At 40.3% G+C, this 19,784-nt stretch overlaps 1 protein-coding gene across 2 annotated transcripts in view; it reads right to left on the reverse strand.

Moving 5' to 3' along the window:
- The window catches only part of LOC311252865 (chemokine-like protein TAFA-5), a 160,962-nt gene that overhangs the window by 56,716 nt on the left and 84,462 nt on the right, over positions 1 to 19,784 (reverse strand). For both annotated transcript variants that reach the window (XM_084346468.1, XM_084346469.1), the window contains exon 2: positions 10,030 to 10,179. In XM_084346468.1, the coding sequence (XP_084202594.1) occupies positions 10,030 to 10,179 (150 nt within the window). The remainder of the gene's footprint in view (positions 1 to 10,029; positions 10,180 to 19,784) is intronic.

Consider the following 19,784-nt stretch of genomic DNA (forward strand, 5'->3'; position numbering starts at 1 on the left):
CTCCCGTCACTTTAAAAAAGATAACAAAAACAGCAGTGTAAGGGAATGTTGCCAAATTATCATCATCATGGTATGGTACATTAAGGTGGTTAAAATATACTGTACATGTGAATTATACTTGCACATATCTATTGTACCTGCAAAGCTGACCATGTTACATGTTTCTTCTTCTTCTTCTATTTTTCCATTTTTCACACGTACTTCTGTCCAGCACGCAGTATTTAAAGGGGCACTATGTAGTTTTGGAGAAGAAATTCAAACTCAGAATTTTTCATATTTATAATATTAACGAGGTGATAATACAAACTCAGAAATATGTAATTTTTCCTCAACTGAATAAACAAGCTGTTCTCAGAGGAAAATAAGGTCCCCAGAACACTGTTTGAAGCTAGAGAGGTGGCAGGGTCCGCCAAATATAAACAAAGTAGAACGGTATGAAATTGTGTTGTCCTTTAGAGAGTTTGTTTATTTATTTTGTTTAGGATGCAGATCTTTCTCTGCTTTTTAAAATGTCCTTCCCAAAACTACAGTGCACCTTGAATGTGTTTGGATGTGCATGGCTTTGTAACCTTTTTGGGAGTCTTATGATATAAAACAGAAAAATCGAGACAACAATGAAGCACTGCAACAACAATAAAATTAAAAGCTTCAATGCTACCTACTTAATTTGGGAAAATGATATGAAAAATGTAGAAAAACCTAAACCCAAGAGCAGCTCGTTGTAATAAAAGTTGAACAAATTGTGGCTTAAACGATGCAACATAACTCGAGTACTTGGAGTTACTAAATTCTTATATTAAAGCCCAGTAGTAAAAATAAAATCTTTAAATACCACTGCCTGGAAGCGAGGCCAGACCTTTCTTCATCTCACTCTTACACTGTATTTTCTGACCTAATTCACAAACAGACTATAAAATAGATTTCCCCCCTTCCAGATTTGTTTTTATTTTTAACCCTTACCATCGGCTTTAGTGTCACAGTGTCACATCAGCACAGTGAGCCGAGGTGTGGCAGCAGATGTTAGCAACGGTTTTGCTTTTGCCTTCAGTATAACCCTAAAACCAGTCTGTTGCAGCCATGTGAAATGGTTTCGTTTTATTATAGGTCTGCTATCATTTATTTTCTTTTTATCTGCTGTGGTAACCAAATATCTGCAGTTATTTTAGTAGAATTTATTTGGTGATGATAGGAAACAGGAGGCTGATAGATGATTAATACCTCCCATAATGCAACACAGATGATGGCTAATTTTACGTCAGGCTAATGCCAAATAAAAAAATATATTATTTGGAAAAACTGGCCGTTTTTACAAGATGATTTTTTTTTTTTTTTAAACAAAGAAAAACAACAATTTTGGTGAACAAAACCATTTTACACATGATACTTAGATTATATTGGAAGATATTATCTATTTTCACACATGAACAGCAATCAAAACACAGCCATTATTACAAATTGGATTTTTTTGCAATGCTAAAATGGAAATTGATGATTTCTGGATTTCAAGAAATGTTGTTTTGTGAGCAGCACCAGTGCAAATAAGGAAGGACTTCAATGCAAAAGATGCTCAGAGGGAGAGTTGTGCATCCTGGGTGTGTTTTGTATATAAAAAGATCCATGTGATTTGTGTCCCGCTCCAGTTTAGAGGCTACAGCCTCCAAACCAGCACACCCAAGGAGAAGCAACCCACCTCAGGCTGCGGTTCCCATCTGCCTGGCCTCTCCCCCCTCCTCTCCCTTTGACAAGGCCGCAGCCCGTAGTCATCAGTCTTCAGTCCACACGTGTGTGTGTGTGTGAAACAGAAAGAGAGAAAAAGGCAGAGAGAAAGAGCAAATAGGGAGAAGGCGCGACATTACACATTCACCACCGGACCATCTTTCCCACTCTCGCTCCCTCTGGACAGCGCTGCGTAGCGGCTAGCCGGCTAACTGGCTGCCGCAGCTGACATGACATGTTTCCCCAACAGAGCGCGGCCCCCTCCTCCCCTCCCTGGATCAAATCAAACCAGTGGGCTGATGCAGTGTGATTGGAGCTCTGGTACTGTCTAATAGCCCAGAGACTGAGCCTGACGCACGCTGTTGTCTCTATCACTGCCTGATTCACTAGAACAATTCCTCATATGCAAGCTACCCAGGGATGTGCTTCTAGTGGGATGAGAGTAATTTTTACAGCTTGCAGTGCGGCTTTACAGATGTGACTATTCCATATTCCTACTCCATTACAAGTTAATATCCTGTGTTCAAAACCTTACAAACATAAAGGCAGCAAAAATGTGCTTCAAGTACTGAAAATTATTTTATGTTTATTGTGCATACATATATAAAAATGTAAAGTAATTTCATGAAGACTTTTCTGAATTTAATTACATCTTAACATCTACAACATCATTTACTTTAAACTAGTGAAAATGTCTGTGCAACAAGATGGTGTTCAACCAGCTTTTAATCAGATTTAACCTACTTTTAATAAAATATAGATAAAAAGTTCTAAGAGGGTTTATAGTCTATAGCTTGAAACAAAAACAAATAAAGAAGGTTGGTACAAAAGTATCAATTTTTGATACTTTTGTAACAACAATGCATAAACTGACAATGACAATGCTGTTTATGGTGATGAACCTACAGAGAAATATCACCTGAATGTGTAGCTCTCCTCAACTTAACGAAGCGTTTTAGCATCTTTCAGCGCATATTTTTGGTTTACCAGCCACAGCTTTACTGTTAGACAATACACTGTAAACAGTTAGGGTTGTTGAACTTAGTGGAGTATTTAGAAGCCAAAGAGAGTTGTTAGAGACCAAAAACAGAGCTAAAAGGCTGTCAATATTGGACATGTATTTGCCAGGTTGACTGTGCAAATTTTAGATGATAGGCCAATGTTGTATTCACAATTTGTTTCTGCTGCTTCCAAGTTGCCAAAAAAATCAGATATTGCAGGTTGTAGGACTCAATTACAAACTAAAATGACCTGATAAAATGAGATTTTGTGCACTGAACAATATATTGTATATTTTATAATCAGATTACGTTTTATTTAGAAAAATTGTATACTGCAAAGTGACTTGATAAATGTAAAAAGTACAATATTTGCCTCTGAAATGCCAAGAAGTAGAGGCAGAAAGTCATATTTGAGCAAACTACAAATACCTCTAAATAGTACATGAATTCATGCTCTTGGCTTTATTTTACACACAAGCTAGCATGCACACACTGTTTTTTTAACAGTATTTCACTATATTCACACTCAAGACCCTGACCCTGTAGCCCTGATTCACTCACTCAATAACAGTTTTTGAAAATCGCCCCCAGATCAGAGGCAATTGAAGTTCACTCTACGCTCACAAATCAGTGCTCCAGTGCTATATGTGATCTGGTTGGAGACGTGATGCGAGTGCTCAACAGCTCAATGATGTCAGCAGGCTAAATATATCTGGTCCAGGGGTGCATGTGATTGGATCTTTGCCAATACCTCATATGCAGATATTATCCAACTGATTTTGGTGAATGTAAATACCGATATTTGCATGCATTTTTTTCTACCTAATTGCAGAGAACATCAAGTCTCTCTTATAATGGAAGTAACATATTATCATGCCTACCCTTATTGTAATGGCCAACTGGCAGATGCAGAAACACGGTGTATTTTTAAATGTACATCAGTGTGTCACACAGGATTTTGTGAGACTTTGGTTGGTGGACATCGGACCCTCTAGGGGCAAATTTTAAGCTAAATGCATCAATTTGGTGCATGTTGATAGATAAAGTAAGAGAGAAAAATATTTAAAAACTTGTATAAAATAAGAAATGCAGAACATTTGGATCATCATGAGACAATGGCAGAGTAAATTAGAGTCGAGGAGCCGCAAGAGTCGAGGTAATTAATGGGAAACAGTGGAGCACATTCACTGGGCAAACTACTACTTAGAAACTACTTGGTCAAATCTTCGCCTACATATAATTTAAGCGCCATCATATTATCCTGTCATATAAGCAGATGTGTTCATTTCAGGCCAATGCTGGTATTTCATTCTGAAGTTGTGCTAATATTGGCATGCATCCGTATGCAATATGAGATCAGAGTTGACTGCCAGACAGGCTCATCAGGGAGTCCTCCTGGTGATAGATCTTGTAATGTGTGACCCCCTGTCACTGATCAGTCATGTCGTGTGATTACAAGACAGTAAGTTGTCTAGCGTGACCAGCACAGCGATCCGATGACTTTGAAAGCCGTGTCGTGCGACCACAGCATTAACTGCAGGCTGAGCCTCTTAAAACCGGTCACCTTTTGAGGCTTTCATCAATGTCAGCATCCAAGCAAAAGGAGACCAAACACAAACACATTCACCTCAGGCAGGGACTCCCCGCTGAGCTATCACAACCACAACCAGTGACCCTCGACAAGCTCCTGTAAGTCTCTGGAGCCGCTTCCCTTCTGCAGCTCCGACACTCTTTCCTGCAGCCAGGAGTCGGCCAACTCTCTCCTTCTCCCTGATAGTCTCTCTCGGTCTCTCACTCTCCTAATAAGAATCAATATCAGCTCTCTTAAAAGTCATCAAGCACAGAGGTAAAAAGGCTCAAGAGCATGAAATTGCAGATGGGAGAGGGTGTACTTATGCAACACTAGGCTGCGATATAGGCCTCAAATGGGTAGAGCTGCCGCTGGCATACAGTAGAGAGAGAAAATGACTACTAGACTGAAAGCAGTGCATGAGAGAGTCAGCAAAGGAGGGGGGGAAGCAAAGAGCAGAAGCAGAGAGGAAAATATCAGAAATGGAGAAAGTGAAAGGGTCAGAGGAAGGAGGCACTCCATGCTGCAGAGACCTGGTTCTTCAAGGTTTTGTTTTCTCTTTTCTTCACGTGGACTCGCGCATCAAACAGCTTGGTTGGAAACCTTATCATGTCGACGGCTTATCTTGCATTCTCACCTCCTTAAAGCAATAAACACACACGGCGCAACTGGAAGATAGGAAATGCACGACAACAAAGAGTTGACTCTTTGGGATCAACGGCACTCCGGCGCTCTCAGTTTTCATTACCTCATACCGTCCTGGAAGCCAGGTGAGACCGCTGATGGAGCTATGGATTATCCTGCATGGACGGGACACAGAGTCTGAAGCATGAAGGACACAGATCGTGTCAGCCAAGGCGAAAGCATATTACAAGAGAGAGCAGACCTCAAGGACTGGAGTAGATTAATACTGATTGAAATCCCATTTGTGGCGTTTGGGGTCTTTTATGTCAGCTCTCTCTTTCTCCCTCCCTCCCTCTCTGTCGCATTGTCCCCAAAGTGAGCAGAGGCTGAGTCTGAATAAACAAATAAGATTGCATTTGTGGAGACAAGCATCTCAGATTTGCATGGCAATAATATCAAGCTCTGGGATTTTGTAATATGAACAGCAATAAAGGTGTTTGTTTTTCTGATATGAAGCAATGCGGCAATATGGGAGGAAAATGGTAAATTGCAATCTGACGTAGAAAAACACACACACACACAGAATTGACTCTGTCTACATACATTTATAGTTTATAGTCTTGATCTGCAAAGTAACGAGTGTCTGTCAAATACATTCAGCTTAAAAAGAATAATATTAAAAGTATAAAGAAGCAAAACGTGGAAACACTTGAGTAAAACTGAAAGTATCTTGGGTCCAGTGTGTAGGATTTGGTGACGTCTAATGGTGAGGTTGCCTCTTACAACCAACTGAACACCCCTCATCTCCCCAATGGGAGATGAGGGGAACTTTTGGAACTTTAAATAAATAATTATCACTGCAGCGTATTATATGTTATTTATCAGTGTTGTAAAAAGGTGAGGATAAGAGTAAAAGTAAAGATACTGTGTTAAAATATTACTTGTGAAAGTCACCCACGAATAATACTTGAGTTAAAGTATGTGATATGAACTGTACTTAAGTCACAAATATAATTTTTCGTGTGTAATGTAATGTGTAAGTATCAAAAGTGAAATTATACATATACTGTATTTACATATGTACAGTTGGCTATATATGCTGCATAGTATCGACCAACCACTTTCCGGCCTTGCCAATTATTGGATCTGATTTTCTAAATTTTTCTGCATTTTTGTGCTCATTAGAAAAAAAATAACAATAAAAATGTGCCACTTTGGCTGTGATGCAGCAATCAACCAGCAAAGCAACTAGTACATTTATATTCTAGGAGAATGTACATTTCTTGTATTTTTGTTCTGTTTTTGTTGTTCTTCTTTATATATTGTTTTTATTCTTCTGCATATTTCTGGGACTTCGAATGGAGCAGCTGTAACATGTGCAATTTCCCCTCAGGGATCAATAAAGAATTTCTGATTCTGATAATTAAAGTTATCAAATAAGTATAGTGGAGTAAAAGTAGAATACATTTGCCTCCAAATTGTAGTTGAGTGGAAGTATAAAGCAAAAAATGGAAATACTCAAGTCAAGTTTTAACTTAAGTACAGTACTTGAGTAAATGTACTTTGTAATATTCCATCACTGAAATTTAAAATGACCTAAATCCATCTTAATGAAGATTCTACACTGGCTTAAAGCTGACAGGATCAAAATACATTTCTGATGATCTATTATCACATGAATTCTCTCGGCCTCTCAGGTCACTCAGTACTAGACTGATCACTGTCCACAGAGTCCAAATTAACATTGAGAAAAGCAGCATTTTGTTACTTAGCACCACCATTATCCACATTGCACTTACTCCGAGACGATTGTTAATTTATTACCGGGGGGGGGGTGAACCCATTTCGCTTCATTCACCCAAGAAGTGCACGCTGACTCTTTCTGTTCTTTTGGTTTCAGAGGCATGGTCGGAGCTATAGATTGTAACAGTCGCAAACCTCAGTCGGATAAAGGATCAATGAGTCAGGATATTCAACTAAACAACCCCTTTGTCCACACTCTCTGCTAACAGGGGATGGAGAGGGGGGATGGCAGATTAACGAGGGGGATGCATTTTGATCATTTTAGCAAGAGGGGTGGTATACCTCCTTATATCACCCACTATTTATACCCTATTTATACCTTTTTCCAATTTCTTTCTTTCTTTTATTTTTTCCATTCTAATTTGCATTTCAATGTTGCTGCATTTCACAGTGACTGGCTTTTGTTTCTGAAATGTACACAAATAAACCCTAATTTGATGACAGCAGTAGCTGCTCTAATACAATGAATTACCATTGTTCTCTCTCACATCTCTATAATGACATAACGACTATAAGACCATAATTTTCAGGTTTACTTCGTGTGTTCATTTTTCAGTCGGCTGGTTGGTTGCACTGCCATCCACCTTCGCAGGTCTGTAACGAGTCAGCAGATAAGCCTAAGCTTTCTTCAGAGACAGAATCTGGCCTACACAAAATGCCACAGTGCTCCATTGAGCCCACGTTGTGACAAATGCCTCCTGATACTATCTGGATACTGTGGATTCATGCAACATCAGTACAACTTATTCAGTGGCAAAAGAGGCAGCAAAGTGACTCCATGGTGTTGGTGGTCCTGTCTACAAGATCAGATTTTTCTTTCTAGGACTCAGACAAAGTGCACAAATCTCAGTGTGAAGCAGTTAGGCCAAAGAAAACATTGAATTCAGAGAAAGGTCAAATCTCCAAAGTCCTCTGTTTCTGCCACACAAACAGATAAATAAGCCTCGGTCCACTCACACATGGTGGAAAGCCTTCTCCTCAAATGACCAGCAGGTAAAACCAGTCACACAGCGCTCTGAGGACTGAAAGCTCCTCCAATCCGAGACACAACTGTGAGGCCGCGGTTGAATGAAAAACAAGACATCCAAAGGTACAGTTCGCTGCAGGTCTCTCCTAACTAACAGAGCTGTTTAGTCTGCCTTCACCTGCCGCAAAAACCTCCCGTCCCTCCTCAGGCTAGAGGCCACATCTTGTGAGGGAGAGACCCGGTGACAGGCACCCTAAGAGGCAGTGGGACCACAATGAAGATGTCAGGAAGAGATGGAAGAAAAGCCGGAGTCACACCATCGTTCAGCCCCCATCCTTGAGATACATTGAGCTGTCACGGAGGCAGAGTGGTGACCAGAGCAATGGCTCCAGATTCTTCCCCATTAGATGTATGTGAGGAGGCCAGGGTAACATCTAATGAGACTCTTCCTTTCCACCACACATTACAAATATACAGTTAACATCGCTGTGCTGTGAAAATCACGTAGCTCCAACTTTAGTCATTTTGAAAATTTTAATTACACATCACCAATTTATTGGTTGAGAGACTTCTTTGGCCGCTGAACCTGCATAAACCATTTATAAATCTGTCAACTTCTTTAAAAGTCATTGTCAGAAAGCTGAGAAACAGGACTGTTGTTCTTAGATTATGAAAAGCTAATGTTTTTGGGGGTACATTGTTTTCACAGCATAGTGACAACTTTTGGTATTTTAGACGTGAAAAATAATCATTTGCACACCTGCATTTAGACAGGTGTGTTGGAGAATACATGATGTAATTAAAGGTCATAATATCATAGTTTTGCTAAAATAAAGTCTAGGCACGAGGCGCTGCATAGTTAATCCACTATTCCTCATTTATGGTGAACATTTGCTGTTATCTCCTCCATTTTGTAATGTCCATCCATGCATTTTAAGCTATGCTGTATCTTGTAAGTGTGGTGTAAATGTATTCCTCTCCAGAACTCTAAAATGCAAATTATTTTCTCAAATAATTGATTAACTGTCACGGTCGATGAAATGTCAGAAAAGAGTGAAAAATGTCCATCACCGTTTCCTCGAGCCAGAGGTGACAGAGTGAATTTGCTCGCTTAGCTCGACTACGAGTCCAAAACCATGATAGATATGAAATATATTAAATTTTACTTAAAAAGGATCGTTCAATTCATATTCTGTCAATCAATTCAGCATTCTGACTCAAGTTGGAGCGCTGTGTGAAATGTAAACTTGTTTGAAATGTGTTGCTGGCACTGAATTCAGAATGAGCATGTATTTAGAAAAACCCTGAAGTTTATCAGTTTAAAAAAGTCTTGTTTGTGTACTGTTTTGTATTAAAGGTGCACTATGTAACTTTTGGTCACGTAGTCTTGAGCTGTAGGACTTCGAGATTGGCAATGTGCTGTCTTTGTTCCTACCCTACCATGTCTCAAATACAAGCCTGTTTTGCCCTTACGTTTACAAACACAGCTGTAAGCAAATGGCTTTACAGTGCATCTAAAACTCAGGCCCTGCCTCTTTGTTTGTTTACAGGCCTGTAAACAAGTTGCATAGTGCACCTTTAAGTTCGTAATAGATAAGATAATAGAAAACAGATAATAAGTCCCTTTAAGACCTAATAAAAGGCTCATCAACATTGATGAGACTATATAAGTGTTAAATATAGCATAGTTAACATGTTTATCTATCTAACAATAAACATGTTTATAATGACATTAACTCATATGGTCGTATTAAGGCCTTATTACACTTATTAAGTGGACCTTCATAGAAAGCGTTACCCTGTTTTCAAGTGAGTATATTTATAAAGTATTATATCACATTCTGTTTTATTAATGTTTCACACAGCGTCCCAACTTTTTTTGAATCACAGCTGTAATACAAAAGCACTCTGACAGACATTATTCCACTAAAAGTGTCACTATTCCATGAAATATAAGCCCATCTGTTGGTAGGGGATTTAAGATGCCCCCCTGCAGACACTTTCCAAAATGATTCAACTGTAAATTGATTTGTTGCGGGCTGTACTAACCTCACAAAGACAGCCCTGTGATCCACTTTACTCCACAATGTAGGTTTATCCACCTTAAGCCTCTACTTAAAAAACGCCGCACTGTGACTGCCCTGTGACTGATGACATGATTCAACACTTTGATATGGCTGAATTTTACACTTGATTTTTTTTTCACGTGCTCCAGCACCAACATCAATGTCGGAGTCAGACACGCCTCGGGGAAAAAAAAGCGTGCTAATGTTCGGGTGGTTTAGACTCAAGTGGCCCCTCAAAGAACGCCAGATGAGCCGGGATCCCCGTGTCCCTCCTCCTCTTACCGTCCACACAGGCGGGTCTGGCTCTTGTAGTTCCAGCGATCTGGCCCTTCTTACAGGCGCAGCGGGCCGTCTGCCTGGCGATGGTCCGCCGTGGTTGGCTGCTGTCCCTGTCCAGCGTCACAATCTCACATGTCCCCGCTGCCAGCTGGCCTGGAAATGACATTGCACCACAGAATGTGAGGTCAGAGAGATGAAATCATAAACAGGGAAAAATAAGCCAGTCTGTCTCATCTGTTCAATTGGTGCTCTGTCACATGTTCAGTTGTGTCCCTCTGTTATTTTTCGTAAGCCTTTTGTAGCTCAGTTGGCAGGACATGGCACAAATATTACCAAATTTAAAGGAGTTGGTCTCACTGGAAGCACTGACACAAGAGCCTGCACTGTGGTTTTACATGTATTTATCCACAATCATAACTGACTTTAACCACACTGGATATGCATGTTCAATGTTAACGTTTATGCCAGAATAGACACGGGTTCTTTAAGGTTTGGCAGATCCAGACCCCAGATCCTTCAGCCAGAACAGTTCTGGATGAATTACTCGGAAGCCGACAGAGGAACATCGCGCTGGTACTGAGCAGCTCACAGATATAACTGCATGAGTGAAGGGTCTTTAAAAGACGTCGGTAGAGGAATGAGTTTTAAATTTCTGCTACCTAAAGACTACCCACAAGCTATTTCCCATTAAGGGCCACATCCATATCAGCACACCTCTTTGAAGGTAATGTACCCATTAGCCATGGATGAAACACATGAATACTGATGAACTTTGTAATTGCTGCCAAGGCCCCCCCCACCATCTTACACACACACACATCCACCATATATTCAATCAGGTGACCTTTGGCCTTGTAGCCGGGCCCTTGCTGCTCGCAAATTAACCTTTGCCTGTGTGTGGAGGCCCTCTGGTGCCATCCTGGAGAGGCTTATCAGGATCTAATTGTGATTGGCAAGAGGATGGAAGTTGTGATTAAATCTGGACTTGAGTCCCGAACACTTGGGTGGCTGGCTTAATGAACTGAGCTGCGAGGGGTCACACCCGGGGTAATGGGGATCTATCAGGATTCATCCACATGCTGGTACCTGTGGTGGCCAGGGCCACAGACGGAGGAAATGTCTGCATATGTAGAACTATGTCCCTTCTTATCATGAGGGAAAAATCACAAAATTAATACAACTTTAGTACCATACTGCAGCTTCCCAGTCTTATTCATTTATTTATCAATGTATTTTCCCCATTATAATGTTTCTCCTCCATTTGACCTCAGCCAAGGAGGTTGTGTTTTCACCCTCATCTGTTGGTTGATTCGTTGGTTGGTTGGTTTGTCAGCAGGATTACACAAAAACGACTGAATGGATTTCCACGAAACTCGGATGGAGGATGGGTCTCGGCCCAGAATAGACCCCATTAACTTTTGGTGTGGATGCTGATAAAGGGAACATTGTGTGATTGTTTCTACATTTTTGTTAATTTATCAAGGAATAACGCATCAATCTTGATTTAAAAAAAAAAGGTGGCTGGGATCTATGTGAGTGTGTACTCTTGAATTACGGCTAAGCAGTTATGGGTGGTTTAAAACTAGAGTGATACAGAGATATTGAGTTCGGTTGTAAACATAACAAGACATAAGATATTTGAGGATGTTGTCTTGAGCTTTTGGAAACGCTGATCGACATTTTTCACAATTTTTTGACATTTTACAGACCACACAACTTAATAATTAGTTGAGAAAATCATGAACATATTACTTGACAATAAAAGTTATTGTTAGTTCCAGCACTTGTTTTCATCTTTGTGACAATGCATGTTTAGGTAATGCAACGGTTCTTAATTTGGTTGTTTAGCTTAAGGAATTATTGTTATATTTTGTGTCAGTCCATAAATAAACACATAATCAAAGACAAGAAATCACAAAAATTGTTAAGAAAATAAAATAATTCAAGAGTCAAACTAAGTTGAGCATTTAAAGTACACATACGGACTGAAAGTGGCCAATGAATTCAACTACAAAAAGTTTAAGACCACTAATCTTTAGCCATCTATATCTCTACTACAGCAGCCAGCAGCCATACATTAGTGATATATGCATGGATCCATAAATAACCTCTCCCAAGCAGACAGGGGAAGTGATTAAAAATATGCAGAAAGATGTCTTAACACTAGATGCCTTTGCTTGAAAAAGCATGAAAACAAAATCCAATCTGTCATGCCTTTTGCACTTGGGAGATCAAGAACAAACCCCCACCTCCGCTGTTCCCCTCTTCCTCCTTCCTCCACCCTCCTTTCTTCCTATACATCGCCTGCTCTTTTCTCCTTCATGCTTCCTCTTCACTTAACTCCCTCCTCCCTCTTGCAACTCTTCTGTCTTCTCCGGGTGATGCCGGATAATGACTTGTCATGTACGCTCCCGTGAGTGTGTACGTATGTGCGTTTACTTCCTGCATCCTACCCCACCCACCATCTCTGCAGATCATCTCACCACTGCCTTCTTCCTGCTTCCTCTCTTTGTCAGTTCCTTTTTCTTTGGAAGTCTTCCATTTCAAGAAGCTGTAAAGACTGTTTGGATATCTTATGTAACGGCGCAGATCACTGTGGCGCCGAGGTACCATGTGTGAAGTCAACTAGCTCAAAGACTGCGGCTGATGTGACATTGCGATTCTCTGTTGTTCTTCTTTCTTGAGCGGATGCAGCTCATTAATTGCCTACATTTCATCAAACAGGGGCCTTGCTTTTACTGTCACAGCTGTAGCTGCCGGGAAACTGAATTAATTTAATTTTCTTGTTGTCTTGCATTGTCATGTACTGTACATATATTGCCTTCTATACAGCTGCACTGGCTTCTTTAAGGGGACTATAAAGACTGTTCTTTTTTTAAACCCAGTATAAGTATAAAATAATTGTGCTCTGAAATATTTCAGTTGCAACATCTGTCCTGGCATTGTGTATATAGGTCCTTGTCGAAAGTAGGACTGAAAGAAATACTTCATGTTAAAGGTTTAATTTAGATGTTTCAGGGCAACGTAGTATTAATTCTGCTGTTATCACTATATCTTGAAAATGTTCAAACTCACAAAAGCATCAAATCACTGTTGAAATCTACTTTGCAAGGTACATGGAAAACCATATTTAGTATACTTAGACTTTACTTGGGTGGGCCATTGAGGTATATAACAGCCGCTAAACTTTTTCTGGCGAACACTTATAGAAGTATTTACTTTTAATTTCCATCCGAGAGAACAACTCCATTCGCGCTTTATATTCTCAACTGTCACAATTTTGGATCGATGTTGACATATTTCACCGGATAAATGAAAACTCTGACTTGGCGGTGGTGCTAGAGGAACTGTAATGGGATCACCAGAGTCAGATGGAGTCATCCTCTGAGGACCTTGAATGTTTGTACCAAATTCCAAAGCAACAGTTGTTGTGATAGTTTATTCTGGACAAAAGTGGTGATACCACTTACCAACTGATCAGTCAACCAATATACCAACATTGCAAGCCACAACTCTAGCTAAAAAAAAGCTTTGACTAAATATGTATCCTTCTTATTACCCAGAAGATTGGGTTTAACTTGCCTTGACTCTCAATTCAAGTTCCCCACACAGGATGAACAAATTGTGCCCTTCCTATGTTTAATATTTTGGTTGTAATTTTCAAGTATTTGAGATGGCAGAGGCTGCAATCCACGGAGAATTGCTAAGAAGTATTAGAGTTTTCAACAAGTTGGTTTCAGCTGCAAGGATTCTAGCTGTTTTGCAGTCTTTCCAAATATTATGTGAGAGAACTTGAGGACAAGTCGTTCTCAGTCCCCCAATAAAAAGCAGGAGGCGACTCCATTCCTATTTTTTTCTAAAACAAATTGCTCCGAGCATCCCTGTGGCTCAGCCTCCAGAGCGCAGTGCCAGGGACACCACATACATTGCCACTCTTAAGCATAGCAAAACTAAACAAACAAAGCAAAAAAACGAACTGAACCAAAAGAAAGTTTTCCTCTTTTTGTTGGCCTGGAGGGAACTGCAGAAAAAGGTTAGACAATATTACAGGATCCACAGCTCCAACAAGGCAGCTTGCAGAAAGCTCGACTCTACATCTGGTCCAAAAAATAAGTCGTTTTCTTCTCTGATTAAATTGGAATTTTAGTTTACATACAAGCAAATAAGATGTAGTCTAATCTTTTCACGGTCATCCCATAAAGAGAGGAGCCAGTAATCCTGTTTCTTGGAATAGCCTCATGAATAGTGGGAAAAATCCAAAACTGGCAGGTGTCCTCAGTAACAAACCCAAAGCTTGTACCAGTATAGCTATGATTTATCATCACCCTTATCAGCTTCTGTTGTCGAGCGGTTGTCAGCTTGGTCGGCCAAATGGCTGATTAAAATGTATGTGTGGCCACCCTAGAGTGAAATGAAAGCTCTGACTGTGTCAGAAGATGGATTCATGTGGCAGAGCATACGGCTTAATACAACGTAATATTATTGACATGCTCCTATGCTTTATTATTTCTCCTCCCGCTCCTCAGCACATTACAATTGTTCTGCCACACACGGCCATTTGACAAATGTCCAGCACAGCTAAAACGCAGGAATACATGGCATTTTTTTTTTCTCTTCTATCTTTAGCCAAGATGTCTGGAAGCATGTTGTTTTTTTATTTATTTTTCAGAAGAAAATTCTTGTTTTTGCTGCTAAAGAGATCTCAAAACAGCCAAAAAGCTGCTTCTTAGATTCTCAATCTGCTGAATCAAATGCTTAGATATTTATAAAATGTGTGGTTTAGGCTTGGAAGGAGGGGTAGGTACGGGCTTGTTGTCCTTCTGCAGTGTGCTGGAGTCACGCTGGGATTGCATACTGTGCAGCACGAGGAACAGCTACCTCCAAAGTATTTCTGAGTGTCCTTCTGAATTCGACACAAAATGCGCTCTGCCATGAAATTTACTGAGGACTGTGAAGTGCAGTCTAACAGAATGAGTATATAATTATGCCTCATTTTTACAGCGATACTTGTGGCAGCATACATAAGAAAGATGAGGGCTCCCATCCAATAAATAGAAAAGAAATGTTTGCTGATGGTAAATCACCACCACAGATCCTAAGCAGTAAATTATACATATACCACTTAGAGTGGGGACAATATATTTGCTTTCAGCTGATACTGGCTGTGTAACCAATCATTTTTTGTTTAGTTTTAGATCAGTTTCACATTTAAACATTTCATTATCTTTCATTTGATTGTAGTTTTAGTCAACAAACCCTAAAATAATCATCATTTATGTCATTTGTAATTTTTTTTTATCGTCTGTCTTATAAGTATAATTAGGGAGGCTACAGGGTTTAGCTTAGAAGTGTTAGCTAACGCATCAGATAACACTGATGCCAAAGTGGGAAGAAGTAGAAAGCTAACGGCCGACATCTTGCACTCGTTCCTACAAACAGGCGTAGTATATTAACATTTAAATTGAAAATCATGTGAATGTTACACCCATACACTGTACTGATCTTGATAATGGTGTGTTAACGTCAGCTAACCATTTAATCAATGTTGGTAGCCTAGCTTGTGTGGTTTCCTAATGTGCCTGAGATGTTTTGTTTCGTCTGTTGTCTAATTTTCAGAGATATTGTAGATGCATTGGGTCCAGAAATTGTTAATCATTTCCTTCCCCAAAAACTTGTAATATTAGCCAACACTACTGGTTTAAGGCTCATTCATGCCCCCTTATGTACCAAAATAGATAGGTCCATTTCAAACGATGTAACCGCACTGCCCACATGGGTCCAGGTGACCTTTATGTTGCATGGATGTTAAGCAATACATCCAGGAGAGGACAGCTCAGAGTCAATGGTTTCTGACAACGCCAAACATGGCAGCGGTAGAGCGGATTGTGATAATGAACCTGTTAGGAAAGAGGAAAAAGCGGAGGGGGCGCCGAAGATGGTAGTGTTCTGTGAGGCCGACGACTGCAATTACAGTACTTTCGGATGTCTGCCATTGTTCAAACGTCTTTGTCATGTCCGGTTGTCTTGCGTGAACTACTGGCTACACTGCAGCCACGATTTCCTGTGATACTACGTTTTGTCTGCACCAGTAAGATTTCAGCAAACTTGCAAAAAAACTTGCAAAATGAACGCAGAAAGTATGACAGTTCCATGCGGGTCATTAAGAGGAAAAAGACTGCATTATAGTTCCCTTTCCATTCATTCTGTACAATATTGTTGCATTTAATTGGTTATGTCCTTGACCATGTGTGCTTTGGGATTATGTAAGAAACTTTTTAAAAAACAGAACACAGGTAAGAAATGGTTTATCAAATCTTAATTTCTGAATGGACAGATGGGGGACAATTTAGTAACAAGAGCGCTAAACAAAAGCGTTACAAATCATGCTAGCAGCCCATGTGGTCCATGCTGCTTCTTAGACTCAGCCGCACCAGCGTAGTTTGAGCCAACCAAGCGACTGATCGGCATCCTGAGGGCTGTGATTTCGCCAGCAGGGCTTAAAAAATGTGCATTGTTAGTTGAGGAACATTAAATGCTGAAATATAATATACTGATTTGCATATTAAGCAAACAATGTTGTCATGTTGCCTCAGAGGAGCGGAATGACTCGTGCGCGTGTGTGTGTTTGGCTGTGATATGAAATGTAAGGACGCCAACACGGGAACATGCTCTTCTCTAAACATCAGAACGATGCATGTAATGGCTGAAGCTTGTACCTTTTCAACACATTCTCCACTTAACCCGCAATCGCTTGATGGAGCTTTATGTAGTTGGAAACTAGCGTCACATCTGCTCTGCTGGAGAGGACGGAGTGCGTTAGTGCACGTGTGTTTCTGTACATTGTCAGACTAAAAAATGCTATATCACTCCAGCATGTTACAGCTGCTCGGAATGAGAGAGGAGAGTCCGGCGCCAAGACTGTGAGTCTGAAATCCCATTTTGGATCCAAACGCTGCATTAGTAGAACCTTGATGTCATCCCTCTACCCTGAGGCCTGACGGGCTAGTTTTTAAATGAATCCTTTTAACAAGCCTAATCAGAGGCTGGAAGAGCCAGCTGAACAGCATGTGGTGTAACAGGAAAGGAGAGTGGAGCCGACAAGATTACAGCTTCAGGTAAAAAGAGCAGTTGGATGATGTCGGGCTTCGGCGAAAATCTCCAACACGAGCTGCATTTGAGAGCAAGGTCCAGAAACAATGAAGCCAGAAACTTGCTTAAACTTCAATTTATTCAGAGTCTGGACCTTGACGATCAATGACAGCAGTTTGAGGAGTGTGTATGTCCTTGATTTTTACAGCTGTGAAGAATGGTGTTCCCGTGGCGGGAGGAAGAAAATGTATTTGAATACATTGATTCTGGCTGAACAGATGTATGATTTATACAGCGTGGCAGGAGGGCCACGTTTTTTTCAACACCCATTTCTAGTTGTAGTTTGACAATTTTTAAACATACAAAATAGCCGCAGAGATTGTCCCGTTAGCCCCACCCACTAGTTGTACCGCTCTGCCCATAGATCGTACATTGAATTGACATCTTAGATTTTTGTATCACTGGGTTTGAGGACATTTTCACAAATATAAACCCTCTGGGAATTTTCCACTGCAATACCTCAAGTGGCCACTAGGAAAAATTCAATTTGAGGCTGAACGATGCTAACGTATCCAGGTCTATTATTACGGTCACGCTCTGGTGTCTGTCTGTTCAATCTGAAGCTGGTTATCTTCGCTAGCTTAGCGCCTGGAACGGGGCGAGCCATGCTAGCTGTTTCCCTATGTTCCCAGTCTACAACTAAGCTAAGCTAAGCAGCTGCTAGCTCCAGCTTCATATTGAACAAGCAGAGAGTGATACTGATCCTCTCATTTAGTTCATGTAGTTTTGGAGAAGAAATTCAACTTCGGAATTACTATATTCACAATAGTAAGGTGATTATACAAAGTCAGAAATATTTCCATAACTGAATAAACAAGCTGCTCTCAGAGGAAATTAAGGTCCCAGAACACTGTTTGAAGCTAGAGAGGTGGCAGGGTCTGCCAAATGTAAACAAAGTAAAACAGTATGATTCTTCCCCAAAACTACATAGTGCACCTTTAATTCTTACTTCTTGTTTGAGGGCTGTAGATGTCTTAAAACGTAATCATCGACTAGCTGTGATGCTTAATGGTTTTTCAACAAAGTCAATACCTATACTTCAATAATTACGATGAAATAAAACTGTTAACAAAATAATAATAAAAGAGCTACAGATAACGCTCCGCCATCTTGTATCATGCAGTAAATTGCTGTTGGAAAGAACTGAACTCCCTTCAAACCGCCTCAACTTCCAGTAGACTCCCATTTCCCTCCTCCCCAACTCTGATAGAGTGACCAAAAACTCATCATAAAGCTAGCCTTGAAATTATTAATACCCTGCCTATGCTGCCATGAGTCAGAGAAAGTTCTGGAGACAATTCTCATTGGGAGCACTCTCTCATCATGACGAGGGAGCGAGCAGAGGAAGAGAAAGAGAGAACTGTGGTCTTGACCGATCTATTTTGGGTGAAGCAAGCTCGTCTGAGCGCTTCGCTTGCTTTGTGGAGTCGCTCTGAAAAGTGATTTGATTTTCCTTTTCTGCCCTTTCGTTTTTTGGCTAAAATGCTTGGCCAAGCAGCAGTCACACAGAAGCACCAACACACACACAGACACACACACATACACACACATACACTGAAACATAAACACGTGTACTTATCAAAGAATACAAGCACGGATGCCGTAAAAAAAAATGCTAAATATAACCTCAAGATAGACCCAAGTCTCTATCCCTCTCTCTCTCACACACACACACACACACACACACACACACACACACACACACATATTAGTCAAGTGAATGTTGCCATGCAACCACAGCTAAAACTTAACTCGTTCTGCTTCCTACACGTTTCATGAAAGTAATTCTCTGACACTAATATGTTCTCAAAAATCTACTTCAAAGAGCAAGATAAGCACACAGGCTGAAACAGAGCTAACTATTTTCATTTGTCCAAACTGTAGCCTACTAGCTTAAACTGGTTTGATTTTTATGCAAACCGACTAATCCGATATTTCTCAGGTGTAGGTGGAGAGAGCTAGTAGCATACGGCTACTTAGCAGATGCCCATGATAGCCGATTAGCTCAGTGACACAGGGTGGTGCCTCTATGATTGGTTGCGATGTACCACAGGTGATAAACCCGGGGTGGAGAAGAAAAGTTAAGTTGTTTTGATGGTCGGGTCTGTTGTACAAGCTTAAACCCGGTAGGTTTAAACCCTTCTTAGCTAAAACCGGTAAACGCTAATTGGCTAATGTTAGCATGCAGTCACATAAAGCTTAGATGGTGAATGAGGTAACAATAACACCTGCTACAACAACAGCATCACAGAGCCACTAGCTTGGCTGTAAACTGAAGAGAGTGAGTCTGACAGATTAAGGATGTGTAATTTATTTTTTTTCTGTTGTATAAGCTTTTGAATTTTTAAATCTCCGATTCAATAAAGAAACATCAAAGGCACTCTTCTGGTAAAATGGTTAAAAAGCCTTTGTTCAGAGGGCTATTTCCTACTGAAACTCTGACAAACATCTTCAGAAGGCTGTTATACGTGGGTTGCTCAAATTGTTTTTAGCATGCATTGTCAATTTTTTTTCCGAATTTCAGTATGAAATAACCGTATAAATAAAGGCTTTCTAAGCTTTTTGCCAGAGCGCCTTGGATCTTTTTTTTTTTTTTTTAACTTCTGTGT

The sequence above is a fragment of the Pagrus pagrus genome (genome assembly GCF_965226575.1).
Source record: "Pagrus pagrus genome assembly, chromosome: 23".
NCBI classification, from domain to species: Eukaryota; Metazoa; Chordata; class Actinopteri; order Spariformes; family Sparidae; genus Pagrus; species Pagrus pagrus.